The sequence below is a fragment of the Mustela erminea genome, chromosome 4, assembly GCF_009829155.1.
Source record: "Mustela erminea isolate mMusErm1 chromosome 4, mMusErm1.Pri, whole genome shotgun sequence".
Taxonomy (NCBI): Eukaryota; Metazoa; Chordata; class Mammalia; order Carnivora; family Mustelidae; genus Mustela; species Mustela erminea.
The window spans coordinates 85,221,745-85,249,587 of NC_045617.1; the positions used below are offsets into that span (position 1 = coordinate 85,221,745).

A 27,843-nucleotide genomic window follows, 5' to 3' on the forward strand; every position below is an offset into this window, starting at 1 on the left:
GGTGCCTGGGTGGCTCAGGAGCCTTTGGCTCAGGTCATGATCTCAGGGTCCTGGGACCCAGCCCCACATTGGGCACCCTGCACTTCAGGGACTGTACTTCTCCCTCTCCCTCTGCCTGCCCCTCCCCCTGCTTGTGTTCTCTCTGTCGAACAAGTAAACAAAATCTTTTAAAAAAACAAATCAAAATAAAAACCTGCAGAAGAACATCATAAAGTTATAATGTAACAGGGTGGGAGAAGAAATTTGCAACATGTATACAAGACAAAGGATGAATATCCATAATCTACAAATTAATAATAAAAAACCACAAGCAATCAAAAAAGCTAAAAAAGAATATGAAGATGTAATTCACAAAATAAGTAGAAATGGCCAATAAACACAGAAAGATACTCAAGTTTAGAAATAACTAGGCTAATGCATGTTTAAAATGGAAATATTTTATTTCACCATGTATTTCTGTTTGTTTTTTGCTGAGAAATGATTGTTGTATTGCTCATGTAAATGAAAAATTTTAAATAAAAAATATCTGCCAATAAAAGAGGCCAAAAAATGGTATCTTGTTTTAATTTGCATTTCTTTGATTATTAGTAAGGCTTTACTCTTTCAAGTTTATTGACAACTATGTTTTTTTTCCTTCCTTTTTTAATAAATTGCTGTTCGTGCACATTACCTGTTGGGAATTCATGTTTTTTCTTACTTAATGAAAGCACTTCCTACAATATTAGAGACAATTACTCATCGTCATGAATGTTGCAATTATTTTTTCCCAGTTTGTCAAACACCTTTGAACTCTATTTATGGTTTCTGCCTTTGCTTTTACCCTGAGGAAGGAGCTCCTCACCTTGAGCTCAAATGAATACTTATTAACAGCTCTCTACGGTTCTTTTGGAGTAATATTGTAAAATCTAACTCTGATAAGGAAACTATTTTGGTATACAGTATGCAGAAAAAATCTCAGGTAAGTGTTTCCAATTGCCAACTGTTGCAGCATTTCCTGTATTACCTTCTTTCTCAGCTGATGGGAAATGGCATTTTTATTCTGCACAACAGTCTTACACACACTAAGATCTAATTCAGAGTTTGCTTAATTTGTCTACCAGTTTACTCTTATATTTTTTTTAAAGATTTTTATTTCTTTATTTGATAGACAGAGATCACAAGTAGGCAGAGAGGCAGGCAGAGAGAGAGGGGGAAGCAGGCTCCCCACTGATCAGAGAGCCTGATGTGGGGCTCCATCCCAGGACCCTGAGATCATGACCTGAGCTGAAGGCAGAGGCTTAAACCACTGAGCCACCCAGGTGCCCCCAGTTTACTCTTATATTTAATGCCATGCTACTTCAATAGGTAGTACTAATTTAATACCCAGTAATACTAGACTTCTCATTCTATTCCCCCCCCCCCCCATCTTTGGCAGGGCAGAAGGGATTTCCATTTATTCATTCTCTTGGAATTTTTTTTTTTAACTCAAAGTTGTCTTTTTATTTAAAGCACAACTGGATTCTGAGTAGTCCTGCATTCAACTGATAGATTAAGATGGAAAGGGCTAACATCTTTACTACACTAAAGTTTTCCACCCAGAAATAATGTCTTTTCAGTGTCTCTTAAAAATTGATAGTTTCTTTAATTAGAGGTTGTGTATTTATTAACTTTATTCCATGGTAGGTATTTGTTGTTTCTGAGGAGGGAAAAAAAGTTTTAAATTCTGGCAGATCTCCCTGGCATGCTCACCTTATAATCCACACTACTTGTGAGCACATATCCTCTTTGTGCCTCCCACCTTTGTTCCTGAGCCTTATCCCATCTCTAATGGCATAAGAAGGGGTCAGAGATGGGTGATCCTTGGTCAAATGGCTAGGGATGGACTGACGTAAGGAGAAGCGTGGCTCATGGACTGTTACTCAGGTGTTTGGCAGTTTTTACAATTATGAATGGAATTTCCCTCCATTATACTTTCTAACTGGTTATTGGGTTTTTTGAGAACACTTGATTTGTTTCTATTACTATATCTGACTACATTCCTCATAGCTATTACTTTTAGTAATTTTTTAGTTCACTTCACTTCACTTGGGTATCTTATATCATATCTGCAAATAATATTTGGTTCCTTTTCCTCAATATTTTTCACACCTATTTCTTGTCCACTCTGCCCCTCACCAGAGCTTCCAAAGCAATGCAACGTAGCAGTGGTAATCAGGAGGATTTCCTTCATGGGAATGCAACCTGTGCTTTCAGGCAGGTCCTAAACTCAGAAGAGACTCACGCTTAGTTTAAATGTTCCACTGCCTCAGTCTTAAAATTCTTAATAATCTTATCTCTGAACTTATTTTTTTTTAACTTCAAAAAAAATATTTATTTATTTGAGAGGGAGAGTGAGTGAGAGGGAGAGCACGAGTGGGAAGGCGGGCAGAGGGAGAGGGAGAAGCAGACTCTCCACTGAACAGGGAGCCTGACATGGGGCTCGATCTTAGGACCCGGTGGCCGTGATCTGAGCCTAAGGCAGGCACTTAACTGGCTGAGCCACCCACACACCCCTGAACTTATGTACCTCCTCCAAACGCAGGAGATATGCAGTGAGTGTGTCCAAAATTCCCTGCTGCCCCATCATGTGGAATTCCAGGGGACCCACATGGATAGTTGCTGAAAAAGACTCAAAGCAAGGACAAGGCAAAGGTGCCATGAATTTAACAGAGTAAGCAAGGCTGCTGACAGCCCAGAGAAGCCACATTTCCCCTTCTAACCAGAATTTGCCTCCAATGTAGAAAGAAGGTAAGAGTCTTCCAAGAAGTACTAATGACTAAGGAACTCTAATGTATGTTTTTTCACTCTTATTTCCTTATTATAGCCAGGTATTCATGCTGACAATAATAACATAAAAAGAAAGGCAAAGATCAGGCAATCTGTAGCTCCTTTCCACTTCAGTCCTTCCTTATTGAGGAAGCTTACAGAGTAAGCCAAGGGTAGAGAGTTTTTGTGGATTAAGTTTTTGTGTGAATTAAGAAGCGAAATAAAAATAACTTAGTTTTGTGCAGAATTTCCACTATTCTGGTAAGAACTAAATCCATATACAGGTATGAGCTACCACATGTGAACTGTGTAATTTTGGTGATTTTATATATAAGTTAAGTGCTCTTATATCTGCATTTAAAACCACCATTATTCAGCATAAAACTGAATGATAAAATTCATGCTACTAATTTAAAAGTTTATTTTTCTTTATTTAAAATAACATTAAACAGCAAATAAAAACACCATGCGATCTTAGATGCGTCATGGCTTAGGTAGCCATGGTGGCCCCCCTCTGGGTGGGAGCGACACAGCCCCTTCCCCAGGAGACTGCTGTGGTCAGCTTCCCCCTGCTCCTCGGTCACCCTGGGCCATGGAAAGGCTATGATCCTGAAAGGCCTTAGTCCCAAGTGTGTTGGATAGATGCAACAGGACTCAGCGGAGACTGTGACTTGGGCACTGGAGAAATTTAACATAGAGAATGTCACTGAGGCCCATGTGAAGAAGGAGTGTGAGAAGTACAACCCCGGGCACAGTCAGCTGGGCATGAGACTCTTGGTTTTGGCTCAGGTCATGATCTCAGGGCCTGGGATCAGTAGGGCTCTGTGCTTGGTGTGGAATCTGCTTGGGATTCTCTCTCTCTCTCTCTCTTGCCACCTCTGTGCCCCCTCCCCTACCCCACTCATGCTCCCTCTCTCCCAAATGAACATATAAAACCTAAAAAAAAAAAAAAGAAGTACTACCCCACCAGGCACTGCATGGCGGGGAGGAACCTGCCTAGTTCTGTGACACAGGAAACCAAACGGTTCAGCTATTCCTGCTCAGCCACAAAAAGAATGAGATCTTGCCATATGCAACAACACGGATGGACCCAGAGGATATAAGGCTAATCAAATAAGATGGAGGAAGACAAATACCATATGATTTCACTCATATGTGGAATTTAAGAAACAAAACAAATGAACCAAAGAACAAAAGGGCGACAGTAAATAGACATATACAGAGAACTAGGAGTTGCCGGAGGGGAGGAGGATAGAGGGATGAATGAAATAAATAAAGGAGATTAAGAGTACACTTAATATGATGAACAATGAGTAATGTATAGAAAGAGAAAAGGAAAAAAAGTACCTTTAATGGCATTCTGCCTGTTCTTTGAACAAGGGGCTCCATGTTTTCATTTTGCATTCTGCCCTGCAAATTATATAGCTGGCTCTGGGAATTATAGTGGGTATTTTTTGTTTTTTGTTTGTTTTAGGCTCTATTGTAATCACCTCTGATTAAATCTCACTATGTATATGCGGGTCATTACAGAATTGTTACTGATAGTAAAAAACTGGAAACACCTAATGTCCGTCAAAGGGCACTGTTTAAATAAATTACAGCACCTTTATTCAATGGGATACTGCACAAATGTAAAAATAAAAAGCATGAGAAAGCTCTATGTGTACTGGTAAGGAAAGATCACTCAGAAACACTAATTGAAAAAAATGTATGAATATGTGCTATGATTTTTAATAAAAAGGGTGGAAATAAGAATATATATATGTATTTTCTTTTTTTTTTTTTCCTAGGCAAAGAACTTTATTAATCTTGTTTCAAACTTTATTCCCAGGCTTCTTCAGCTTAATAAGCTGCAAAGAATGAATTGTGTATAAGCAAAAACTAAAAAGAGCTGCAGTGTCCAAGGGGCTTGGGCTTAAAACCACCTTCTTCTTCTTCTTCTATGAACCACCTTCTTCTTTCGGCGAGCAGTTCCTTTCCCACCAATGCGCACTTGTGCTTGCAGTTTGGCGAGTTTCTCCTGGTTCATGATAGTTTCTTTCATCTTGTTGGAGCGGAAATGGGACAGCGCGGGGGACTAGGGTTGGCGCTCAGGGGATCTCAGGCAGACCAGCCTATATTTGTATTTTCTATTTAAAATACTAAAATAAAAAAATCACCTACCAGGTTTTGGTATGGAGGCTTGGGGTACTAAGCTAGGGACTAGAGAAACAAAAATAGACTTTATATCCCCTTACCCACTAGGACATCCTTCATAGTCAGTGCCAGAGAAACATCTTGCCTGCTTACAACATGGCTATTCATAATGCCAGTCTGAGGCAGAACCATGGTTTGTTAGATATTGTTGTGCAATACTGGATATATGCTCCATGATGTCCTATTTAAAAACAAGTTGTTGTGCAAATTTCCATCTACTTGGACCCCCCCCCCCCCACAAACCCACTACATCACTGTTATAACAAAGGGATATATAAGTAGGATCCCCCCAAAAAAAATCAATCCCGTAAAATACAGACGTGAATTCTATAAAATTGGAGCAATAAAATATTTTAGGGTGTTTTTATTCTCAAACAAAACAACCAGAACAGAAATAATACCAGCAGAAACAAAACAAAACAAAACAAAAACAAAAAAACCCCAAACAAACGGGTATAAAGGAAAATGAAGCGTAAATGTACAAAAAAGACCACATACTAGACTAAGAATCCTAAATCATGATGAGCAGGTTGCTTGCTCATGATCCCTGCATTGCTTCTCGGCCTTTTGGCTAAGATCAAGTCGTCTAATCATCCTGCCCCCAACATAAGAACTGGAGCCCTTTCCTGTCGGTGAACACAGGCCCCCTAGGGTAGGAGGTAAACAAACTATCTAATAGTCTGTATTACTGTGGGGCATTTACTTTATCTGAATTTTTTTAAAACTCTAAGATTCTCTAAGAAGATAGGGCCTAACCTTCTCCTCAGGAAGAGGGAGAGACCACAGCTAACTTCACTCACTCCAAACCCCCTTACCCCCTTCACCAGATGCAAGGTAGTCCACTGGAATGGGCACTGTTTTTCTGGAGTAGGTCAGAGATAAACAGGCCTTTGCACATGCTGCCCATTTGCTATGATTCTCCCTTGACCCTCCACCTTCTGCCTTTGCTCAAGGACTGGCCCATTCATCGCCTCCACTGGGGGTCTTTCCTGACACCATCCTGAACTCAGTTTAGGTACCTCCGTTCCAGTGTTCCTACAGCATCAGCTCCAATCTCCCAACAGATGACCTATTTTACTGTGTTGTCACCTTCTATTTAAGTGTCTTTCTCCTCCATTAGCTCATATGGGCTCCAAGGCAGAAACTACACCTCTGTATCTTTCAATCCCTAGTGCCTAAGATACACTTGGCAGCCTCTTAATAAATGTCTGCTTAATGCCAAGTAATTTACAGTAGCTAAAGAAGTTAAGCTTCACTGACAATTAGAACCAGCCTTAATATCTGGTTAGAGAAAAAGGCTGGGAAAAGCATAGCCTCTTGGTCTAGACTAGTCCAGACTCAATAGTGTCATTTTAAGAAACCATCTGTATTAAGGTCTTTAGGGCTCCTCTGCCACTCCAGCAAGTTTATTTCTCCACCACATTCTAACACCTTCATCCCCTAGTGAACCGCCCCTCCCACCCCCAAATCTCTGTTTTTGCTCCAGAGGACACTTATTTTTTAAACACAGCTGCAAAGCACAGAAGTCATATCCTTAGTTCAGGGGATGCCAAAAGCCCTTCACAGCACAGATTTCTGTTTATTTCCCCGGGAACTTTACCGAATTCTAAACACACTGCTACAAATTCAAAAAACTTGTAGAAATGACAGTAGCAACTACAGACCACCAATTTCCATTTCCTGCTTGCAGCTCTTCTGAGGGGACGAAGTATCAGCCATTTTTGTTGCCATGTAAACTGGCACTTTTGTAATGCTCTGTATAGTTTACTGAATTCTTCAAGGCCCAGCTCAAAATATCATTCTTCACGAAGCCTTATCTGACTAGGCAAGAAATATGCTCACTCCATCTAAGCCCAACTAAATATTTCACCTTTCTCCACTCTGTTGTGCCTTTGGTCTGCTGTTCTCCACTCCATGTATTTCTGTCTGGCCAGTGTGCTTCCTCAGCGACTCTGAGCCAGAGGGTACGTTCCCTACTGTCTGAAGCCCCTTTTGTAACTTTCTGTCTTTGCATCAGTCTGTGTGTTTGCTTTCAGCTCTGTTCCCTCCTTCGTTCTGCACTGTATCTCTGAGGCTAAAGTTCCCAACACCTCAGCTCCCAAGCTCGCCAGCTTAGTTTTTGGTGAAGATCTACCAGTAGAAGAAAGTCATGAGAGACTGGAAGATGGGAAGAAGAAAGGAAACACTTCTTTTCTATCTGCTTCTGGTGGCAGATGAACCCAGGCTCCGGCCTTTCCTTCAGACAGCACAATTCCATGGGGGCGACCGTCGTGAGTGTTCCCAGAGCATTGGCAGCAGAATTCCTATGCTCATGCTGCCTATTTTGGTTGCCCTGCATCAATTACTAACAAGAAACTAGTCCAAAAAAGCCACAAGTCTTTGTGGATCCTACTGAGCAGACATAGAGGTAACCCTTAAAGGCATAAAGCTGCTAATGGAAGCTTCTCAGTTTTTAAAAGGGTTAAGGAGTCTTGAATTTTGAGCCTAGAGCTCCATGCTCTAGCTTACTATCTCTTAAGCTGCAGTAGAGTCAAGAACAAGGATGGAGAGGGGCTTATGAGAGCTTGTGTTTTCTGGAAGAACCAGGAGACCTTAAGAAGGGAAACCAGACTCATGTAATGCTAAATACCACACTCTAATATCAATGTAAAGTGTTTACTGCTCCCCCAAGTCTTACTAAAAGCATCTTCTCTATTCATCTACAAGACTCATAAGAAGAGAAGAATTATTTAAAAAAGAAAAAAACGGAAATGGCCCTTAAGCATATGAAAAGATGCTCAATTTCTCTCCTAAGAGAAATGCAGTTAAAACTGCACTGAAATACGATTTCTCACCTATCAAACTAGCAAAAATCCAGAAGTTTGACAATATGCTCCCCTGGCAAGGCTGTGGGGAAAATCATTACCCTATATTGCCAGTGAGAATTTCAAAATGGCATAATCCCTGCGAAGGTGAATTTGGCAACATCTTGCAAAATCGCACTCGCATTTACCTTCTGACCATGTAATCCCCTTTCTAAGAGTCTATCCCAAAGAGATAGTAGGAAAAATAGATTTGTACAATACAATTTGTAGGAGCAGAAGACCGAAAACAACCCAAATGGTCCATCAGGAGAGAAGTGGTTGAGTAAATAAACTATAGTACATCTATTCTAATGAGTATCACGCATCTAGAAAAAGGAAAGCACAATATCTTTCTAGATAGCTAGCTTTAGGAGAAGTGTTAAGTACTAAAAGGCAAGGTGAAGAAAGAAAGTATGTATAAGCATATAGTATGCTACCAATTATTCAAGAATATTGAGGAGGTTACAAAATAGAAGTTATATATAACATAACATAACATAACATAACATAACATAACATAACATAACATAACATCAGTATGTATTTACTTATTTTTCATTATTTAAAATAGAAGGCTAATCCAAAAAACTAAAGGGGAAAGAGATCACCTATAGGAGTAGAAGGGAGAGGAAGAGAGGTGGATTTCTCTAAATAAAGCTCTTCTGTAGATTTGATTTTGGAATCATGTCTATATTTTACATAGTTGTAAAACAAAAAAATCTGTAAAGGTAATCTCCAAACACTGAAAGCAAAATGGAGTAAATGAATCCAACTATATACTGACATACTGGCATGACCATACAGAGAAATTATTTTAGATGACTTTAGAACACAGTAATTTTAACATATGTCTCTAGCAGGGTATGTCCTAAGGGCCCCCAAAATAACTGCAGAAATCTTAAACTATTTTCAGTAACCATATGGTAGTACTGACACTGTAATTCTGAGACTATATTGTATGTACTGGGGACAAAGCAAATGAATTATTGTGTTGTATCACTGGTCACCAAGATTTTTAGCATAGGAAAAAGGACCTGCCTGATCAAAGGCTAAACCAAAACTCTGTGTACTGAATTTTATTTAGAAGTATCAGCATGTACTCATGATATATTTTACCTGTTAAATATATGATAAGTAAATAAATACATAAATGTGCACATATTTCTTAGTTTTGTCTGCCGGAAAGGCCCAGAAATAGTGACCAACCCAGTAGCAAGTGCTTCCACTGAGGTTTCCAAATGTCATTTCCCACTGAAAGGAACAAGGGCTTTTTGAAGAAATGGCTGATCACAGATCAGGGCAGGAAAAGTACAAAATGAACCTGGAATGTTGTGTCATGTTAGAAATCAAGAATGTTAATGACTATGTAGGTCATGTCAGAAGGACTCAAGAACCAGTATGAAGAGGGGGACAATTTGAATGTCAATAATAATGAATGCAAGTGATCAAAACGTATCCAATTTGTCTAGACCCATAAACTGAAAGTGATAAATGTTCCTCTTCATTTCTCTCCAAACAGTCCCGCAAATAAAATCTCACTGGTCACCTGCAGAGGATGCTGGGTAACCACCTCTTTATTTGAAGACGGTATATATCCTTCTATTCCCTGGCAAACTGTACCTCAGGATTATCAAGTGAGTGTTGAGGAGATTTTCAAGCTACTAAGTAAAGAATGATACAATTTGAAAATAATGATTTTGCCATTTCAAATTATGAAATAATGAATCTAGGAAATAATCTGAATGAATAGGAATAGCCAAAAGAGAAAGATAACAAAAGATTTTCTGTGTTTCTTAATAAATATATGTACTACCACCTCTGAAGCATTTTCACAAAAAACAAAAATGAAACAAAACAAAACAAAAACCCAGAACTTGAATCAGATTCAATCAGAATCCATCTACCAAGTTACAAAAAACTACAACAGAGAAACATGTTAAATGTTATCATGGGGATTTAATCTCCCACATTTAGACTGTAAGAAACTCTACAGGACAAAGACCAAATAGTTTCTTCAACAAATAATAGAGAGAAGGAAAAAAAAAAGAGAAAGAGACAGAGATAGACACAGGGAAGGGAACCTACAGATTTAAAGAGATTTAAGAGCCATAATGACTGTTTATCAACAATACAGACCTTATCTGAATTCTGGTTTTAAGCAACATGTAGAAACACATAAACTGGGGTGCCTGGGTGGCTCAAATGGTTGGGCATCTGCCCTCAGGTTATGATCTCAGGGTCCTGGGATGGAGCCCCACATCGGGCTCCCAGCTCAGTGGGGAGCCTGCTTCTCCCTCTCCCTCTGCCTCTCCCTCTGCTTGTGTGCTCTAATGAATAAATAAAATCTTAAAAAAAAATACACAAACACATAAACTCACTCCAGACTTTGATCCAATTAGGGACATCTGAACACTGACTGGATATTTAATTTATTTAATATTTAATTTTAATTTATTTATTTGACAGAGCGAAAGAGAGAGAGAGAGAGAGAAGGTTTGTGTGAGAGAGCACAAACAGCAGGGAGAGGCAGAGGGAGAAGCAGGTTCCCCACTGAGCAGGGAGCCCAAGGCGGGGCTCAATCCCAGGACCCTGAGATAATGACCTGAGACGAAGGCAGATGCTTAAAGGACTGAGCCACTCAGGCGCCCCTGACTGGATATTTAATATCCATAAAAAATTATAGTTCAATTTTGGGGTATTATAATGATATTGTCATTATGGTTATAAAAGGGAGTCTTCCTTTTAGAGATACATACTGAAACATTTATGGATAAGATGATAAAATTATTATCAGGGATTGGTGTCAAAATAACCTGATAGGAAAGAAGTAGGTAGCATAGAGATAAAACAGGTAGTCTGTGAGTTAACAATTCTTTAAGTTGAGTGGTGGGTAGTATTGCATCCACCTGAATAATAGGGTATTCAAAGAAGTGAATTTAAATATAAGATTACATGAAGGAAAGATTGTCAATTATTCTGAAAAACTGTAAGGACCTGGCCAATGTCATGTGTATATCACAAGGGGGGTGTCAAGGCAAAGCAAATGAGTTTTGTGGGAGATTGAAAGTTTATAAAACGCGGTCATATCTATTCTAAGTACTCCTTCCATGCCCACTGGTAAGGCAGGTTAGGGACTCCTATAAATGCCTCCCAACAACGAGGAGACGGTCAGCACAGGCTGGCTCTCCCAGGTGAGAACACAGCCCAACATGACCCACAAGCAGCCGTCCAGTGAGAAGGGGCTGTTGGCGGCAGCAGGTGAGGTGAGAGAAGCGCTGTGGGGAGAACCTTACACCCAGATCTAGTCAGTGTGGTCACGGGTTGGGGATGGGGAGCCCGTCCCCAGGGGCAGATGAGCCCACAGGGTTCCAAGGCTCCCCCATGAACCTGTACAAGTGAAGATGTGTGAAAATGACATGCTGTCGACAGAAGTGGGAAAGAAACCCTTTGGTGGGAAACAAGACTAAAATCCTACAAAACCTATTTTTTCCTGGCATCATTATATGTTGTCAGTAATAACATACCTGTTATTTTAAATAACATTTAAAATCTCATTAAAAACAAAAACAAACCAGGGCGCCTGTGTGGCTCAATTGGTTAAGCAACTGCCTTCGGCTCAGGTCATGATCCCGGGGTCCTGGGATCGAGTCCACATCCGACTCCCAGCTCCACTGGGAGTCTGCTTCTCTCTCTGACCTTCTCTTCTCTCATATTCTCTGTCTCTCTCTCTCAAATAAATAAATAAAATATTTTTAAAAAGAACAAACCAACGCAAATATTTTTAAAGTAACTTTGAGGCCTATAAGAAGAGTACTGCTCTAATGAGAGTAGCCTGAACTCTGAACAAAGAGTGGGAGCTGTGAAAGAGAGATGTTCTGAATCTTAAAATGTAAGAGTTGGGTTGATACCTTACTAGTTACTCATGATGACATTATTTTACTTTTTGTCCCCCTGAAGACCTGGAGTGTCTAAGGAGTGCATATTTCACAAGATGCAGGAAGGAGTTAAGTACTCCAATTTAAAGGTGACTCCAGGTGATTCTGATGTACATGGTGCCCCCAATTAGAGGACCATTCCCTTCTTGGAGGTCCCTGTAGGGTGGCTGGCTGAGGCCTGTGTGTAGCCAAAATGCATCTGAGACCATCAATATGGAAAGCTGGCCACTCCTATTTCAAATACCCCTTGAAAATAAGCAGAGCTGCCATGTCAGACAGAGGATAATGAAATCCCCTTGTGTTCCTCCACGACTCACGCCACCTCCCTGTCTGCCCAGAGTGGGGACAGCTTTGAGCTGCGAAGATGGAAGGAGGAGGGCCCGAGGGGATCCCACTGCAGGCCATCTACCACCAAGCGCACGTACATGCCTGCCGGCCTGCCCCACTGCTACCATTCAGTCGAGGGACGATGACAGGCAGATGACTGCAGCGCTCTTTGCAGTCAAACCTGGGAGCATCCTAGAACAGGGCTCGAAGAAAAGTGTTTGACCAGAAAACGAACATGCTTCCTGCAGCGCTGCAATCTTCTTTCATCCCCTGACGTGCCTGAGACCATTATGGCTTCTGATAATGCTGACGAGTTCACTTTGGACAAAAAATGCAGACCAGTAACAGCATCCCTCACTATGACGATCCTGAGTTTCACCCTGTAATGGCTTCTCAGGCCAAACATACCCATTTCTTGGATAATTACTGTGTCCACAAACCTGGGGACACTGACTGAAGTAGATGGTGCCCGGCGTGCGGCAGCTTCCAGAACAGAGTGCACTGGGCTGACGTGAGTTGCCGAACAGCACCCGGGCTGTGACTGAGGGTGGTTGGGCTCCCTAAGAGCCTCCTCAGTAAGGACGCCCCTAACTACACAATCACATACGCTGGGGGGTCACAGTCTATAACAGAGCACAGGTGGCTGGTGAAAGGATGTATCCTTCCCACAACCATCTATGGCCACAATTCCTCACAGCCCATGGAATTAAAAGCCTTGATAATATCAGGTAATGCTTCAGCAGTGCTAACTTTCAAATTACTTTGAAGTCACAACAATGAGTAACATTTATATTTGATGGTAAAAGTTATATCTACAACAAAGGTAAAACCCAATTATTTATTTTAGCTGAGCTCTAACATTTCTCTATATGTTAGAATAATGGATACTCCTGCCAGTTGACTAATACTCCTCTTCCAAATTTCCCTAAGTAAAGGATTACATTTAGGACACAGCAGGTCTTAGGGACATTTAGACTTATGACCGTCCCAAGAATTAGTAAACATCTGCAAGTTACACTCATCTTTCCCATTCTAGTCATCACCGTGTTTTAAGGACATGTGTCAACATGTTAGGTGTCCCAGCAAGAAGGGGACCTCGGAAGGAGAGGAGATGCAGAGCCCTTCGTAAAGGCAAAGAATTGTCTTAGGTACCAGGGCAGGGGCACCTGAACATGCAGAATCCCTTTCCAAAGAAGCTGCAGTAAAGACAGATTCGAGGATCTAGTCAGTCAAACTAGGATCTTTGCAAGAGGTATAAAAACCGTGGGCACAGCTGGGTGGGAAAAGCCACTCACACTACCTAGAATGTCAAGACCTAGGCTGGACTGCACACATTGCCAGACTAAATATTACCTAAAAGAAGAACATAACACAACAGAAAACAACCAAATAAGAACCAAGCCAAAATTAAAAATACTCTTTTGAAAGATCAGACAGTATTTCCCACAAGGTAACTTGACTGTCACAATGACAATTCGTTATTCTGGTCTTGTTTAAATTACAGACAGGCATTTTCTTGAGACGAACTTGGCTAAACAGTGCAAATATGGACGGATGTATCCATGAAAAGGAGACAGTCTCATGGAGAACACACCATTCATATCCAATTAAAGGCCAAAATACCTCCGTAGCCTTGGAAAGCATGACCATTGGATCAATATTCTACAGACTTCTTCCCTGATCTTACCTACCATTAAATATAGAAAAGCCTTTGGTATAAAAGGCTTTGCTGGACTATCATAAGCATTCCACATCCACACATGGCAAATCTGAATGTATCACTAGGACATTTTCAATTCTTAACTCCTAGTGTAATATTTATAGTCTTCTCTTTTATGTTTACTAGAATTATTATTTTGGCTACTTCTAAAAATAGAAGACTTCCCCTATGTCACTCAGCCATAAAGCATTCAAATCAACCAGTTCTTAGTCAAAGCTGATTAAGAGGTGGGTTAAGATAAGTTAATGAGCTAGCAAAATTTATGAAGACAAAATATCTTAGCACATATAAAAATATATAATTGTAATACTCACCTATCAGCCCCTTCTCAAGAGTGAAGGTTTTGTTTGTAAACATACATTCAAAAGCCACAATGTGAAAAATCTTATTCACTGTGTTGTGAGTTCCAACTATTCGAATATACCTGGGGGTAAAAAGAAAATTTGTTGAAGAAAACGAGGTTCCATCACAACCAATCCAAAGACAACAGAATGAGATACATGGTGCAAGTATAGTGTTCCAGGGCATGGACTAAAGAAGACTTTGAACTTGACTTCAGATCCTCTATTCGCTCCTTAGGGCTAGCTCCAACTGAGCTTAGAAGCAGGATGGCAAAATTAGGGAGATACCACTTTCCGGAGAATTAAGCAGAACTTAGATTTGATTTACCTAGAAAATCAAACCAGGTACAGTGGAAGCTCAAGCCCTGAATGTCAGTATAATTATATGTCCATGAGACATTCACACTGGAGAAGCACGGCTTCTGTCTGCTCCTTGTGGTTAGGAATGGTGCATGGACACTCGCCAAATCAGATGTTCTCCAACTCAAGGAAAGATTTCACCCATTGGAGACAAATGCATAAAATCAATACTGCTATCCTGTTAAACAGAAAAATCCACAGAAACTACTAAAAACATGGCACATCCACAGAAACTACTAAAAACCACTCACAGTTTTTTCTGTTTCAACGCTGCTCCTAAATCCTTGTAGAAAGTGCCTGCTATATACATACACCAGCCCCCCACCTCCCCTCCCTGCTTCAACCTTACTGCTGGGAGGCCTTCTCCTGACCAGAGGAAGTGATCTGCAGAGGTGACCCAGCCAGCTCTGCAGCCCCCCTCCCGGCCACAGGGCTCTGGCGTCTGCATACAGTGCAGAGTTTCACGGGGCAGGTCTTGAGCAGCCCGGCCTGTTCACCCTGAGTGTCTCCCTAGAGGCTTCACCTCTGACAAACAAGCATTAACCTTGGAGTGACTTGTTCCTTTCCCTCTCCAGAGGGACCTGACAGTTCACAGGTTAATGAACAGACAAACTCATTCTTCTGAGTGTCACACAAATCGCTGGAGAATGTGCCGCACACTGTCTTACTGGGATTCAAAGGAAGAACCGGGGAAAATAACTAGATTAAGTGATAACACTCTCCCAAATTATGAGCTATGCGCTCTGAAGGATGGGGCATATTAAATGAACACATTTCAATTAGGAGATGACAGACCAGGCAAGGTTTTAGTAATATCCTTCCTCTGCTGTGTAAAACAACCTTCGACTTCAATGATATAATTTTACTTCTGAGTTAATCGCTGTTCACTAATTCGGTAATTCCCTTACATTTCTCATCACTCCAAGTTAACTGTGTAATGTAAATGCCAATCTAAAAAAAAATTTCACATTAAGGAGACTATATTTGGGGTTTTTATGTCATGAGCTATTTTCCCTCCTATTCCTTCAAGCATGAATCTCACGGCATTCCCGGTACACCTCATTTAGCCATCTGCTCCTTGACACGAGCCGGTCACTCATCTTCATAACCAATCGAAATGCTGTCTCCTGGGCTGGCTGTTCAGTGTGCCCATGCCCCCTGCAGGGAGACACCATTCTTCCTGTATGGAGAGTCAGGGCGACAGCTGCGCTCATCAGAGTCCTCTGGTTAAGCAGGAGGTTGGCCCTGAGCTGTCCTCTCAAGTCCTCCAGGCAGACAGAAGGTACTGATGCTACTGCCTTTGGATGGGTAGGTGGGGTTCGAGAAAAATGAGTTCTAAATGGTCTGTGTGGAACGGGAATTGTGCTGTTCTTTACCATTGGCGGTGACAGTCTCTACAGACTTTCTGGAAAGGAAGGGGTGTGTTAAGCCTGGTACACTGGCCTGAATCTAATTTTGTCCATTTCCTTAAACCCACAGGAACTCAACCAGCATTGCATTTTCAACTGCTCATGGTCGTGACAGTGAGTACTGCTGTCTGTAACCTTGGAGGGAATTGAGGGATTGTGGTTTAGGGAATTTGATCAGATCATTCTCCTGTTCCCTAGGTTGTGTCTCCACCAAAGGAGAGGCAGCTCTCCCAATACTGTTCAAGGTAGAGGGGCCAGGAAGTGACTGATAGGGCTCTTCCCCACTGGCAGTTCTTAAAGTTAACAGTCCAGGATGACTTAAGGGGACGCAGTCATGTCCTCTCCTTCCCTTTCTTCCTTTTTATAAAAAACATCATATGGAACCAGCTTCTCCAACTTTAGATAATAATCATTTCCCAAATTTAACTGTGGTGCACGTATCAAAAATAGGAAAAAATATGCTACCTTTCCCTCCTTCATCCCCCAATTATAAGAAACTGAAAACAGAAAATTATACAGGAATACACTTTACAGCCTTAATGATAGTGCTTGTGATAACAAACAAGATAATACATATAGTTGGAAAGACACTGAGAGATGCCTCCAGATTAAAAGTTCTCTATAAACGAAGATAATGTTATCTCTGCTGCATAATCCTGAGGTCAAATTAGCAATTCGCCACTGTACATCACACTTCTTGATTAGCCAGTTACACGTAAATGCTCATAACAAGTTTAATTATTCTGGTTCTACAATACTTTCTAAGTCTCCACAAAATTGTAGCATAGTTTAAAAAAATGGCATGAAGTCCTTATTCAAATGCACATTCTAAAAAAATGGTAACAGGATCACAAGAAAGACACCATGCTCCTCTTTCCCAGTGAGGAGTGGTTTAACATGGGACTCTGTCCTTCACTAAGATCTAGCCTTCAAGTAGAAAATAGGCTGCCACGAATCCCCCAACTTCAGTGACCGGAGGGGGAACCTGGAACTCTACACCGAGAACGCAGAGGCCCGGACCTGGGAGCAGTGGCTAGAGGAGGGAGGCGAGCACGGACTCCAGCCCTGATGAAGAGCTGGGTTCTGTCAGAGAGCTCATGATGGAGCCTCCCTGAGGCAGAAGAGCAGTTTTTATTACCCGAGCTACTGAAAATCCAAGATGATGGGGATGGCGATCGGAGGAGGGTCCTCCCTTTCTTTTTCACTTGTTTTTTTTTTTTTGTGAAAAACAAAGCCAAACTCGCTTCTGGGTCATAACACCTAAACAGGAGTAGATTTCACATTTTCTGTGCCACCAAAGATTTTGAATAAGGGGGAGAGTTTGAGATGAAATTTTTTTTTTTCTCCGTTCAGCATCATCTCTCCAAAGCACAGTCAGACTCTGATTTAACCTGATAATAAGGGCAGTGGCAGCTAGTGACTTCATCAGTGTGCAGAGAGGGGCACTGCTGAAGAGAGAGCAGCTATCCTTTGTTCTCTCTGATCCTCAACAGCAGCTCCGACAGTTGGAAGATAATTAAAACTTAAACAGCGCTGAAGAAGGCAGCTACGCAACAGATTGGCCATTTCTGAGGAGGATGAATGCTGTCCACATGAGCCCTTGCGGAACCGTCTGTTCCTAATATTCTCCTCCCTTCCCTGTGTTGCTTGTCTTCTTGTCACTGACGGAGACCGGATCCCGCACACAGTTCACAACAGGACGTTTCAAGGCAGAAGTTTCCAGGAGCTGTAATATTGTGGGTGAAAAGAGATTCTGTCTTCTTTAATGAAATGAAACCTAAAACCTCTAAGGATAGCACTCTCAAATTGAAAGGCACGACGGAGTTTTGAAGAGTGTGCTTTAGGGGCTAAGGCGCTAACAGAAACAGGTTTGTCGCCCAGCCCTGTCACTTAATTAGCTCTGCCACTTTGGACCAAAGGTAAAGAAAAAAAAAAAAAAGCCTTAAACCTTTTGAACCTCAGTTTTCTTCTTTACAAAATGAGGTCAATAACACAAACCTTATGAGATATTTAGATGAGATAAGAATTTAAAGTGTTTAATACAGTGCTTGGCAGAGGACAATATGATTAAACAGAAATTTAAGGAGTAGGTCACGGGATACAAAATTTCTTGGGTCAGACTTTGAGAATGCTAGTTGTCTCTGGAAGAGTATTCCTAACTATAGATGTTAATAAGGTGCCTCCAAGAGGAGGCAACCCCCCACCCCACCACCACAGGGCAGACTTCAAGAACACAGGCAGGGGCCTGTCCTTCCTCTTCAGGCACCACAGTAGTGTCCCTATGCCCACAGAAGGAGACTCCATTCTAACTGCCTATTTATCCGGCTCTCTGGTATTATTTCCTTCTTTAAGCTTCTAGTCTCTAGAAAAGTCTATTTAAAATGTTCTCGACCTGACTCACCTATACATGAAGCAGCAAGAAACGAATCTTTTGCCCATGTTTGGTCTAGATACCCACACCCAAACAAGAGTTTCTTTTCTGTGCAAACCCTAGTGTGTAGTTTTAATTCCTTAAGAAAAATACATTAGCATTTCCTAAAAGAGAGACATCAAAATACTGTGACTTAGAGGAATTTTGCTTTGACGATATCATTAGCATTCCCCACCTGTTCTGGGAAAAGTACAGATTCCTATTCTTAACCTATCTTTCTGTCATTTCTTGTCAGGACGCTACCAGATTTGATTTCTAAGTCACATACGATACATTCTTAACATACTAAGGGAAGTACAGAAAAAGGAGAAAGTACAGAGAAATAGCAACATGTGTGTTCCTGCTTTAAATCCTTCTGTATTCTCTAGTCTTCAGTTCTGGTGGATCACAACCTACTTGAGGTTAGAGTTAACCCTTAACCTTTGCCTCTAGTTACAGGTTCACCCATGTCTGTACTGAGTGGGTTCTACTCCAAGATAAAATTGAATTCAGTAAGAAATATTTAAATGAGCTCTCAAAGGATCAACTGAAGTCTAAATCCATCAGAATTCTATTCTTTGGTAAACAAAGTTTTATTCTCTAAGTGGACTTCATATTCTTGGGTTAAAGAGAGACTCTTGAGGAAGCTAGCTTTAGCTCGAGACTGTGTGCAGAAGGGCTCCTTAAAATTTTGGCTCTTTCTCTGAGGTAGCCAGAGAACTCTGCTGTGGCCAGATGTGGTCCTCTAGCGATAACCTTAGCTCCAGGATTTGTTAGGGACTTGGTGACTGTGTAACATCTGGATTCGCTTCCAAGACTTCCTATTCAACTCTTGCTTTCAACAAGATGCTAAGAAGGTACATAAATAATTCTCTGACCCAGAAGCAGGTAATGTCTGCAGGTCTTGCCAGTATGGTATTTTCTTCCAGTTCTATGTACAGTGTTAGTGCTCTTATAATCAAACCGCAGACTGGAGGGGAAAGTGACTTCAGGTCTTGTTGCTAAGGCAGCAAGTGGAAAACAGTTTACTGCCAGAATGACAAAAAGCTTCTAGAAAAAGCAGGTTGCAACAGAAAAGATTTGTTACTCTTAGAAAACCTTCCCTCTGGCTGATCTGTGGAGCTATAGATTCTCCTCTACTGACTTCAGCAAAGGGCCCCAGCAGCATTTGCTTATTTGGGAGAGGAAGAATTATTGAAAGGTTACACAGTCTGTGTCCAGAGTTAGCCTAAGCAGAGGCTACTGCCTCGGAGAGCAACCCGGATGCTGTCTGATGGTTAGCCCAACAGAGGGAGCAGTTGTGTTCCAGCATCTCTGCTATTCAAGGGCAAATGAAACAAGTCATCTTGGTTTTCAGAAAAAATTGATGCTCTAGCGAATCAAGTATGCAGAGGGGATAAGATGAGTAAATAATTACTAACACATCATAACCCAGTGCTACCAAAATAGCACTTTCCAACATTAGAGATAAATATTTAAGTGTTGCTTTTTATTTGGAGGAATTGTGAATTTTTGAAAGAGTAGGCCTTTTTCCCATCTTCAAATATGTAGAACCTATCCTGCCATTCTTACATGCCTTCAGCTTATGGAATTATATCTGGAATTAATATTGCAAAAAGAACTTAATTATAATATTTACATAAATCATATGAAAATGATATAATCCGTAACATTTAATTTCCTGATTGCACATTTCATTTATGAGTCAATAGCCCTTGCAGGTATACTGGGTAAGTCTGCTATTAATCAAGATTTAATAAACAACGACCAGGTGCCAGAAATTGTGCTAAGCACTGTGAAGAATGCACCCAAAAGACAGAATACACACATGCATCTAAAGAAGGTTCTAGTACAGTTTAGAAGGCAAGACTAAAACATATTAGCAGTAGTGGTGAAGAGAAAAACGTAACAGCTTCTTATCTATTCACACATGGTGAAGAGGTTAGCCTACTCTTAAAACACTGAATTCTGCAATATGAACTTTAAAAGTCCTCCCTGTGAATTATTTTTGCTTCAAAGACCAAAACAAAACAAACATGGCTAATAATCCTCAATCCCTCTCTCTCTCATGCACAGAGACACGCACACACACATGCCCACATACACACAAATATTAACTCAGTATTTATGTGTGCTAGCTACTGCTGCTCGGTGCTGAGACATGGGGTTGAATAACACATCAAATCTCTTCCCCATGGAATTTATATTTCGGGTTGGGGACAGATAACAAATTAAAAAATCAAATATATCAAGTAATTATTCACTGGTTGGTAGGTTGATCTATTTAATACTGACAAACTTGCTAAAGTGGAAGGATAGACAGTTACAAAACCTCTCCCTGCGGGAATAAAAGGGTCCAACAGGAAGGGGAAACACTCAGCCTGAGGACACAGAGACAGCGTGAATGAGTCTGAGGTGTAGACACAGTTCACCTATCACAGCTATTTAGCAGGATATAGGCAAAAATCTAATTAAGTAGGCTTTTTAGGATCTGGAAAGAGGAACTGATTTGATTTTCATGGGAAGAAATATCTTATTTATTTCATGGTTTAGTTTTCTTTTTATCTTTGCTTTTTTTTCAGATTGTAATTTCAAGAGATTATAAAGAGACAAAATGGGAAGAAGAGGGTATAAAATGAAAACTAAGAGAGAGAGAGGGAGGGAGGGGAGGAGAGAAAAGAGGGATAAAGGGAGGGATGGAGGAAGGGGGGAGGGGGAGAGCATGAATATGAATAAACCAATCCCTTCTTCTGTCTCTGTTATGTGCTAATGTGAACAAATCCCCATGTGGAATACTGTTAACCAATTTTATTACTCAATAAAACATTGAAACCAACACAAAGTATATTTTAAGAAATAGAACTAAATTACCAAAAGTTCAACATTTGCATTTTTTCATTAACTCTTCTCCTAGCCCAAGATGCTGGGGGTGGGGGAGAGGATTTCACTACTTTTATCTTTTAAATGGCTGCATTATCTTTTTCAGTTTAGCCAATAGGCTGTGCATTCCCACGAATGTAGACAAATGAAACTAATGGAATTGTGCACTAGAGAAAAAGCAGGAGAAAATTAAATTTGTTAGTTTCCCTATGAATCTGTAAAAACTCATTTGGTGACTATGACCTGTAGCAAGCCTGTTTTAGGATCATGGTGGGTAAGGAAAGGTTCTCTTTTTAAACCTAAGACTATGGTGGGTATATGCAATTTATAATAACTTAAAATTTTAAGAGCTGGAGGAACTCCCCCTCTCCCTTGTCTTTTAGAGTAAAAGATTAAGTAGAGAAGGATGGGAGGTAAACAGAAGGAAAAGGAATTTGCCTCTCTCCAAAGAAAAATTTAAACATCCTTCTAAGAATGTAAATACCTGACATACTGAGAAATAAGACAGGAACTGCTCAAGATGTTCAAAATAACAGAAATGAAAACTGAGTCAAAGTTAAGAGAATAATAAAGAGACCATAGGGGTAAGGAAATCACAGATCTTTACTCCAGACCCGTGAGAAACTAGCACTGGAATTAAATTAAAAGCCACCAACTTCTGAACACATCCCATGTGATACCCTTTGTATGCATTTTTTCCTTTAATGGGAAACCCATACACTCATACAACCAGGCTAGAGATTTCAAAGCTTGACACAACATACGTCCCTCAAAGCCTCTGAATTCTTTACAAGCTATGCAAAGAAACCTATTTCATACAAAATAGCTCCTCAGAGAACTAAGTGAAATGTATGTGAGGAAAACAAACCCAACCATGAAAGTCCCACACTTGCCACATACCACCCACAGCTGTTTCAATGCTCACAGATAATTTTACGGACCCTCCTCTGCCCTTTGAGAAATTCTGGATCTTTACCTAGAGACTATAGATTAGGGGATAGGGGAAAGGGGTGGGGGAGGGGAGGGAAGAAAGGACCGGAGATTTCCTTAGCACATTCATTTGAGCATCAGTAGAACTATGTATAAACCTACCACCTAGGCACAGAGTAATCAAATCAAATCAAAGTAATACTAAAGAAAACTGGGGAAGAATGCTCGCTACCAACAATACATATGCAAATGATAACAGAAGAGAGAAAAAGAAAAGCAAGTATTTTTGTCCTGGGTGCAAAAGCCAGTATGGATATGTATAATGTACTATCTCAGGGGTTGTTAACTGGGAGTGTATGACTGATTACACTGTACTCCAGGTTCCAAACAGCATGAAGAATTACTAATTTCAGCACTTACTGGTATAAGAGATTTTGCAGCTAAAATCTGTCAGTGTGGTAGAACTATACCACAAGCAGCACAGAAAACGGCAAGAGACTCCACCTGGCACTATTTGGTAGTCTACACGATCTGCAGCTTCTAGCAGTAGCTGAGAAGGCATGGACCAGGTCCAAATTAACAGTCTGCCCAGTCATTTTAAGACATTTCCCCATGCACCTTTTGTGTTAAGAACCCTATGCACTGTTAAGGTTCAGTTTTGAAGCCTGTCCCCAATCTATATTTCTGCTGGATTAGCAAACAGGTTGGGAGGTGGAGTAGTTTGGCAAGGATGTTTTCCCCCTCCCCAAAGCTTCTTGAGAGTTCAACCATTCGTGACTTAGACTTTACTGGTACAGCATTAGTGCTAAGCCAGTGATCAGGAAGAAAATGTCAATCCTTACACTTGTTTCAGAAATTCAAGGAAAGAAAAACCCAGGAGAGGAACTCACACAAAGTAAAAGGCTTACTTGTTAAGAGAGAAATTTTTTAATAAACAAGAAGATTCTATTATATTACTGAGTCACGTTACTGCTGTGGTGTTTAGAGTACTCATTAAAATAAAACAAAACAAAACTGACTTGATTATTTCTTTTTCTTTGTTCACATTTTTAAAATAAAGTTTTGGGGTTTTTTTTTTGTTTGTTTTTGTTTTTTTTAAAGATACTATTTTTAGGTAATCTCCACACTAAACATGGGGCCCAAACTCACAACTCCAAGATCAAGAGTCATAAACTCAACCTACTTAGGCAGCCAAATGCCCCTAAAATAAAGCTTTAAACATACATAGTTTAGGGGCACCTGGGTGGCTCAGTGGGTTAAAGCCTCTGCCTTCGGCTCAGGTCATGATTCCAGGCTCCTGGGATGGAGCCCCGCATCGGGCTCTCTGCTCAGCAGGGAGCCTGCTTCCCCTTTTCTCTCTGCCTGCCTCTCTGCCTACTTGTGACCTCTATCTGTCAAATAAATAAATAAAATCTTAAAAAAAATAAATAAATAAAATAAACATACATAGTTTAAAACATCAAATAGCCTATAAGTTTAGCATTTCCTCCCCTCTCAGGAGACAACCGTTTTTTACCCATTTTAGTGGATTACTTTATGATTTATCTCACAATCATAATTATCGTGCTTTAAAAATATATTTTTTAATTTATTTGTTTATTTGAGAGAGAGAGAAAAATAGAGAGAGCAAGCAAAGGAGCAGGGGAAGGGGCAGAGAGAGAAGGAGAGGCAGAGAATCTCAAGCCAGACTCCACACCCAGGGTGAAGCTGTATATAGAGCTCGATCCTATCACCTTGAAATCATGACCTCAGCTGATACCCAGTGGGACACTTAACTAATTGAGCCATCCAGGCGCCTTTATAATTATCGTGCTTTGGATGCTACCTCTTGATTTTTTTTTTTTTAAGATTTTATTTATTTATTTGACAGAGAGAAAGATCACAAGTAGGCAGAGAGAGAGAGGGAAGCAGGCTCCCTGGTGAGCAGAGAGCCTGATGTGGGGCTTGATCCCAGGACCCTGAGATCATGACCCGAGTCGAAGGCAGAGGCTTAACCCACTGAGCCACCTAGGTGCCCCTACTTCTTGATTTTTTGGTTTTAGGCTTTTATCTACCAATCTCCATCTATGGAGGACAATTATCTAGCTCTCCCCTCTCTACACGCATCCTTTCCCACCACCCCAATTTAGATTTTATTATAATTTTGGTTGAATCAATATTCAGTGTTTATATTATGAGTATGTAAACATTCATCACAACTAATATATGGAAGTGCTTTCCTTTCCTGCATGTTTTTTTCCCTACCAAAGTAAAAATAAGTCTTGATTTTTGTTTTGTTTAGTTTTGTATGGGCTCAACACTAACTCACCTCCATTCTCCCAATTGTCCCTTACTTGAACTAAAGTTCCTCTCAAAACATCCCAACATATCAAGTATTTCTAGTAATTTCTTTTTCTTGAAGAAGTTTGCCCAGGCCTTCTGGCTACTTTCAGTCAAGTCTGGGTGCCCTCTGATCTGATGCAAGCTGTTATCCTGAGATCTGTCTTCCCCACCGTTCCAGGGACTCCTTTCATCTCTTTCCTGTGCTGAACTGTCCCTGTCGTGTATATTATGCTTTTGGTCTACTCTCTCATTTTGGTGGAGAGCATCTCCCAGTATCCAGAGGGTAAAAAAAAAAAAAAAAAAACCACTTTTTTTTTTTTTTTGAGAAAGAGAGAGAGAGAACGCACTCCTGCGTGCGCGCGCCCCCCCACACACAAACAAGGGCGCGCATGTGGGGGAGGGGCAGAGGGAGAATGAGAGAGAGAATTTTTTTTTTTAAGATTTTATTTATTTGAGAGACAGAGACCATAAGTAGGCAGAGAGGCAGGCAGAGAGAGAGAGGAGGAAGCAGGCCTGCTGCTGAGCAGGGAACCCGATGCAGGGCTCTATTCCAAGACCCTGGGATCATGACCCAAGCGGAAGGCAGAGGCTTCCGCCAACCAGGCGCCCCGAGAAAGAGAGAATCTTAAGCAGGCGCCATACCCAGCATGAGGCCTGATGCAGGGCTCGATCTCACAACCCCCAGCCGAAATCAAGAGTCGGATGCTCACCTGACTGAGCTCCCCAGGCGCCCCTGGAAGCTAAAAATTTTAAGCCTTTGTTTGTCTGAACATATTTTCGGTCTACCTTAATATGTGATTGGTAGTTTGCGCATAGAATTTTAAGTTCGAAGCAGTTTTCCTTCAGAACTTTGAGGGTATTATTCTACTGCCTGTCAAACTTTTAGTTTTGCCATTGAGAAGTCATGATGATACCCGACCTGGTTTCTCTTATTCTTCTTCTTTAGAGAAACTATGTCCTGCTCTGGAAGCATGTAGATTTTCTCTATCTCCTTAGTATTCTGAAATTTCATTATCACGTGCCTTGGTGTGGGTCTAATTTCTTCCACTGGTTTGAGCACTCAGAAGGCCCCTGCTATCTGGAAACCCATGTATTTCAGTTTTGGTAAATTTTCTTGAATTATTGGTATCAACGTCTTCCTCTGAATTATTAAAAATCTTACTTTATGAAACTCTTTGTTTTGGACAGTAGAGTACCTTATCTTCTCCTGCACTTCTGTACTTTCTTTATTTGCCATCTTGGTCATTTTGTTCTACTCTCTGAAATAGTTCTTCAGCTTTATCATCTGTGCTATCTACCAAGTTTTTCATTTCTGCTTTAATATTTTAAATTTCCAACTGTTCTTATTATTCTCCAAATGTTCTTTTTTTTATGGTATCTTCTTGGCATAAGATTGCCGTATTTACTCAATCTCTCTGAAGAAAGCAGTGATTTAAAAAAAATTTTTTTTAAGTCTTTACCTCCCTGTATAGTTTTTTTCTCTGTTTGTTTCAGTCTTTATGTTTCATATTAGTTTCCTCAGATGTCTGGTTGTCTAGAAGGTTGTTAGAAACAAATGTCCAGAGATACTATAGGAAATTCTGAGAACACAGTTCTCAGAATGGGTCAACTGTTAGGAAAACCCCACTTTCAGATTCTTTAGCTCTTCCCTCTTAGGCTGGTCAAATTATGCAGGAAGATGTTTCTAATCCTCTGCATGGACGATATGGGCCTGGCTGCCAGAGTTCTAGAAACTGAGTGTTGAAAGAGGGCATAGGGTATTTGTCCATGTATATGTGTGTGGAGGTGGGTATTACTGAGAGATGGGGTCTCTCAGGCACATGACCACTTAATCTTCTTATAGCAAGGCCTTCCTCAACTGTGCATGGTATCTTTCCCGGTTTAGAGACACTGTTTTTCTTGTTTGTTTGTTTTTACCACCATCAAAGAATATATTTCCAAAGTCAGAAAGAGATAGGTAAATACTACATGATCTCACATGTGGAATCTAAAAAAGCCTACCTTGGGGTGCCTGGGTGGCTTGGTTGGTTAAGCGGCCAGCTCTTGATTTTGGCTCAGGTCATGATCTCATGGGTTGTAGGATCGAGCGCAGTCTCAGGCCCCGCACTTGACACAGTCTGCTTGAGATTCTCTGTCTCTTCCCCACCCCCTGCTCGTGTGTGAGCATGCACATGCTCTCTCTCAAATAAATAAAATCTTTAAAAAAATTTTTTAAAAAAGCCCTAACTCAGAGAAACAGAGTGGAATGATGGTTGCCAAGGGGAGTGGATGGGGCAGGAGACAAATGGAAAGATGTTAGTTAGTCCACGGGTACAAACTTCCAGTTATAAGATGAATAAACTCTGGAGATCTAATGTACAGCATGGTGGTTATAGTCAACAAACTGTATTATATACTTGAAATTTTGTTGTTTTTTTTTTAAAAAGATTTTATTTATTTATTTGACAGAGATCACAAGTAGGCAGAGAAGCAGGCAGAGAGAGAAGGAAGCAGGCTCCCTGCTGAGCAGAGAGCCCAATGCAGGGCTTGATTCCAGGACTCTGGGATTAAGACCTGAGCCTAAGGCAGAGGCTTTAACCCACTGAGCCACCCAGGCGCCCCTATACCTGAAATTTTCTAAGAGAGTAGATTTTAAATGTTCTCACCACAAAAGAAAAGGTATTACTATGAGGAAATGAACGTGTTAGCTAACCCTACTGTGGTCATCATTTCATGTACAACTGTATCAAATGATCAAGTTAAAGTTATACAATGTTAGATATCAACTGTATCTCCATTAAGCTAGAAAAAGAAAAGAATAAATTTCTACTTTCCCAACAGATGGGGGAGAAGCAAAGTTCTGTGAAGTGGGGAAGACACTCCAGAGCTCTTAATTGTCTTAACTGCTCTCAATCAATCCTTATTTTAGCCCTTTCCTACCTGCCTTAGGCCTTAGTCATAGTGGCTTCAAAGGTGCCTGGTTCCTCTAATTCCTAAGCCTTTGAGAATTCAGCGGTTTAGGAATGAGTTCTCATGAGCCTATGGAATCATTTACCACTTGTTTGTCTGCTTTACAGCTCCCTCTTGTTTCATGTTTTTACCTCCTCTTCCCATTTTCCTTATCCTTGTAGGCTAACACCTTAAAAAAAAAAAAAAAATCCCTTTACCATTACTTTAGTGGGGTTTTGTTCTGAAGGGCGTGCTAACTGATGTGTGTTCCATCTGCCATCATTACCTGAAACCTTAACTATTTCTCAGAGTATGTCTGTGCCTGTGGTTATTAAGGAGACAAGTTCAATCAAGGATCTCTGCTGGACTTACTAAGTCTGAGACCTTGGGTCTTCCAAGCTGCTATGGCCACAGGGTACAACCTCTAAAACTGCCTGGCAGTTAGGACAATAATACAA

The 27,843-nt window shown here is 40.7% G+C and overlaps 1 protein-coding gene and 1 long non-coding RNA gene across 5 annotated transcripts in view; both read right to left on the minus strand.

Annotated features, from left to right (window-relative positions):
• The window catches only part of BTBD9 (BTB domain containing 9), a 411,793-nt gene that overhangs the window by 122,668 nt on the left and 261,282 nt on the right, over positions 1-27,843 (minus strand). For all 4 annotated transcript variants that reach the window (XM_032339814.1, XM_032339815.1, XM_032339817.1 and 1 more), the window contains exon 7: positions 14,120-14,229. In XM_032339814.1, coding sequence (XP_032195705.1) covers positions 14,120-14,229 — 110 coding nt within the window. The remainder of the gene's footprint in view (positions 1-14,119; positions 14,230-27,843) is intronic.
• On the minus strand, positions 4,557-12,726 carry LOC116588573. The gene is made up of 3 exons (XR_004285005.1): positions 12,716-12,726; positions 11,477-11,482; positions 4,557-4,698 (listed from the first exon to the last, which is right to left on the minus strand). It is a non-coding gene; the product is annotated as an uncharacterized LOC116588573 (long non-coding RNA).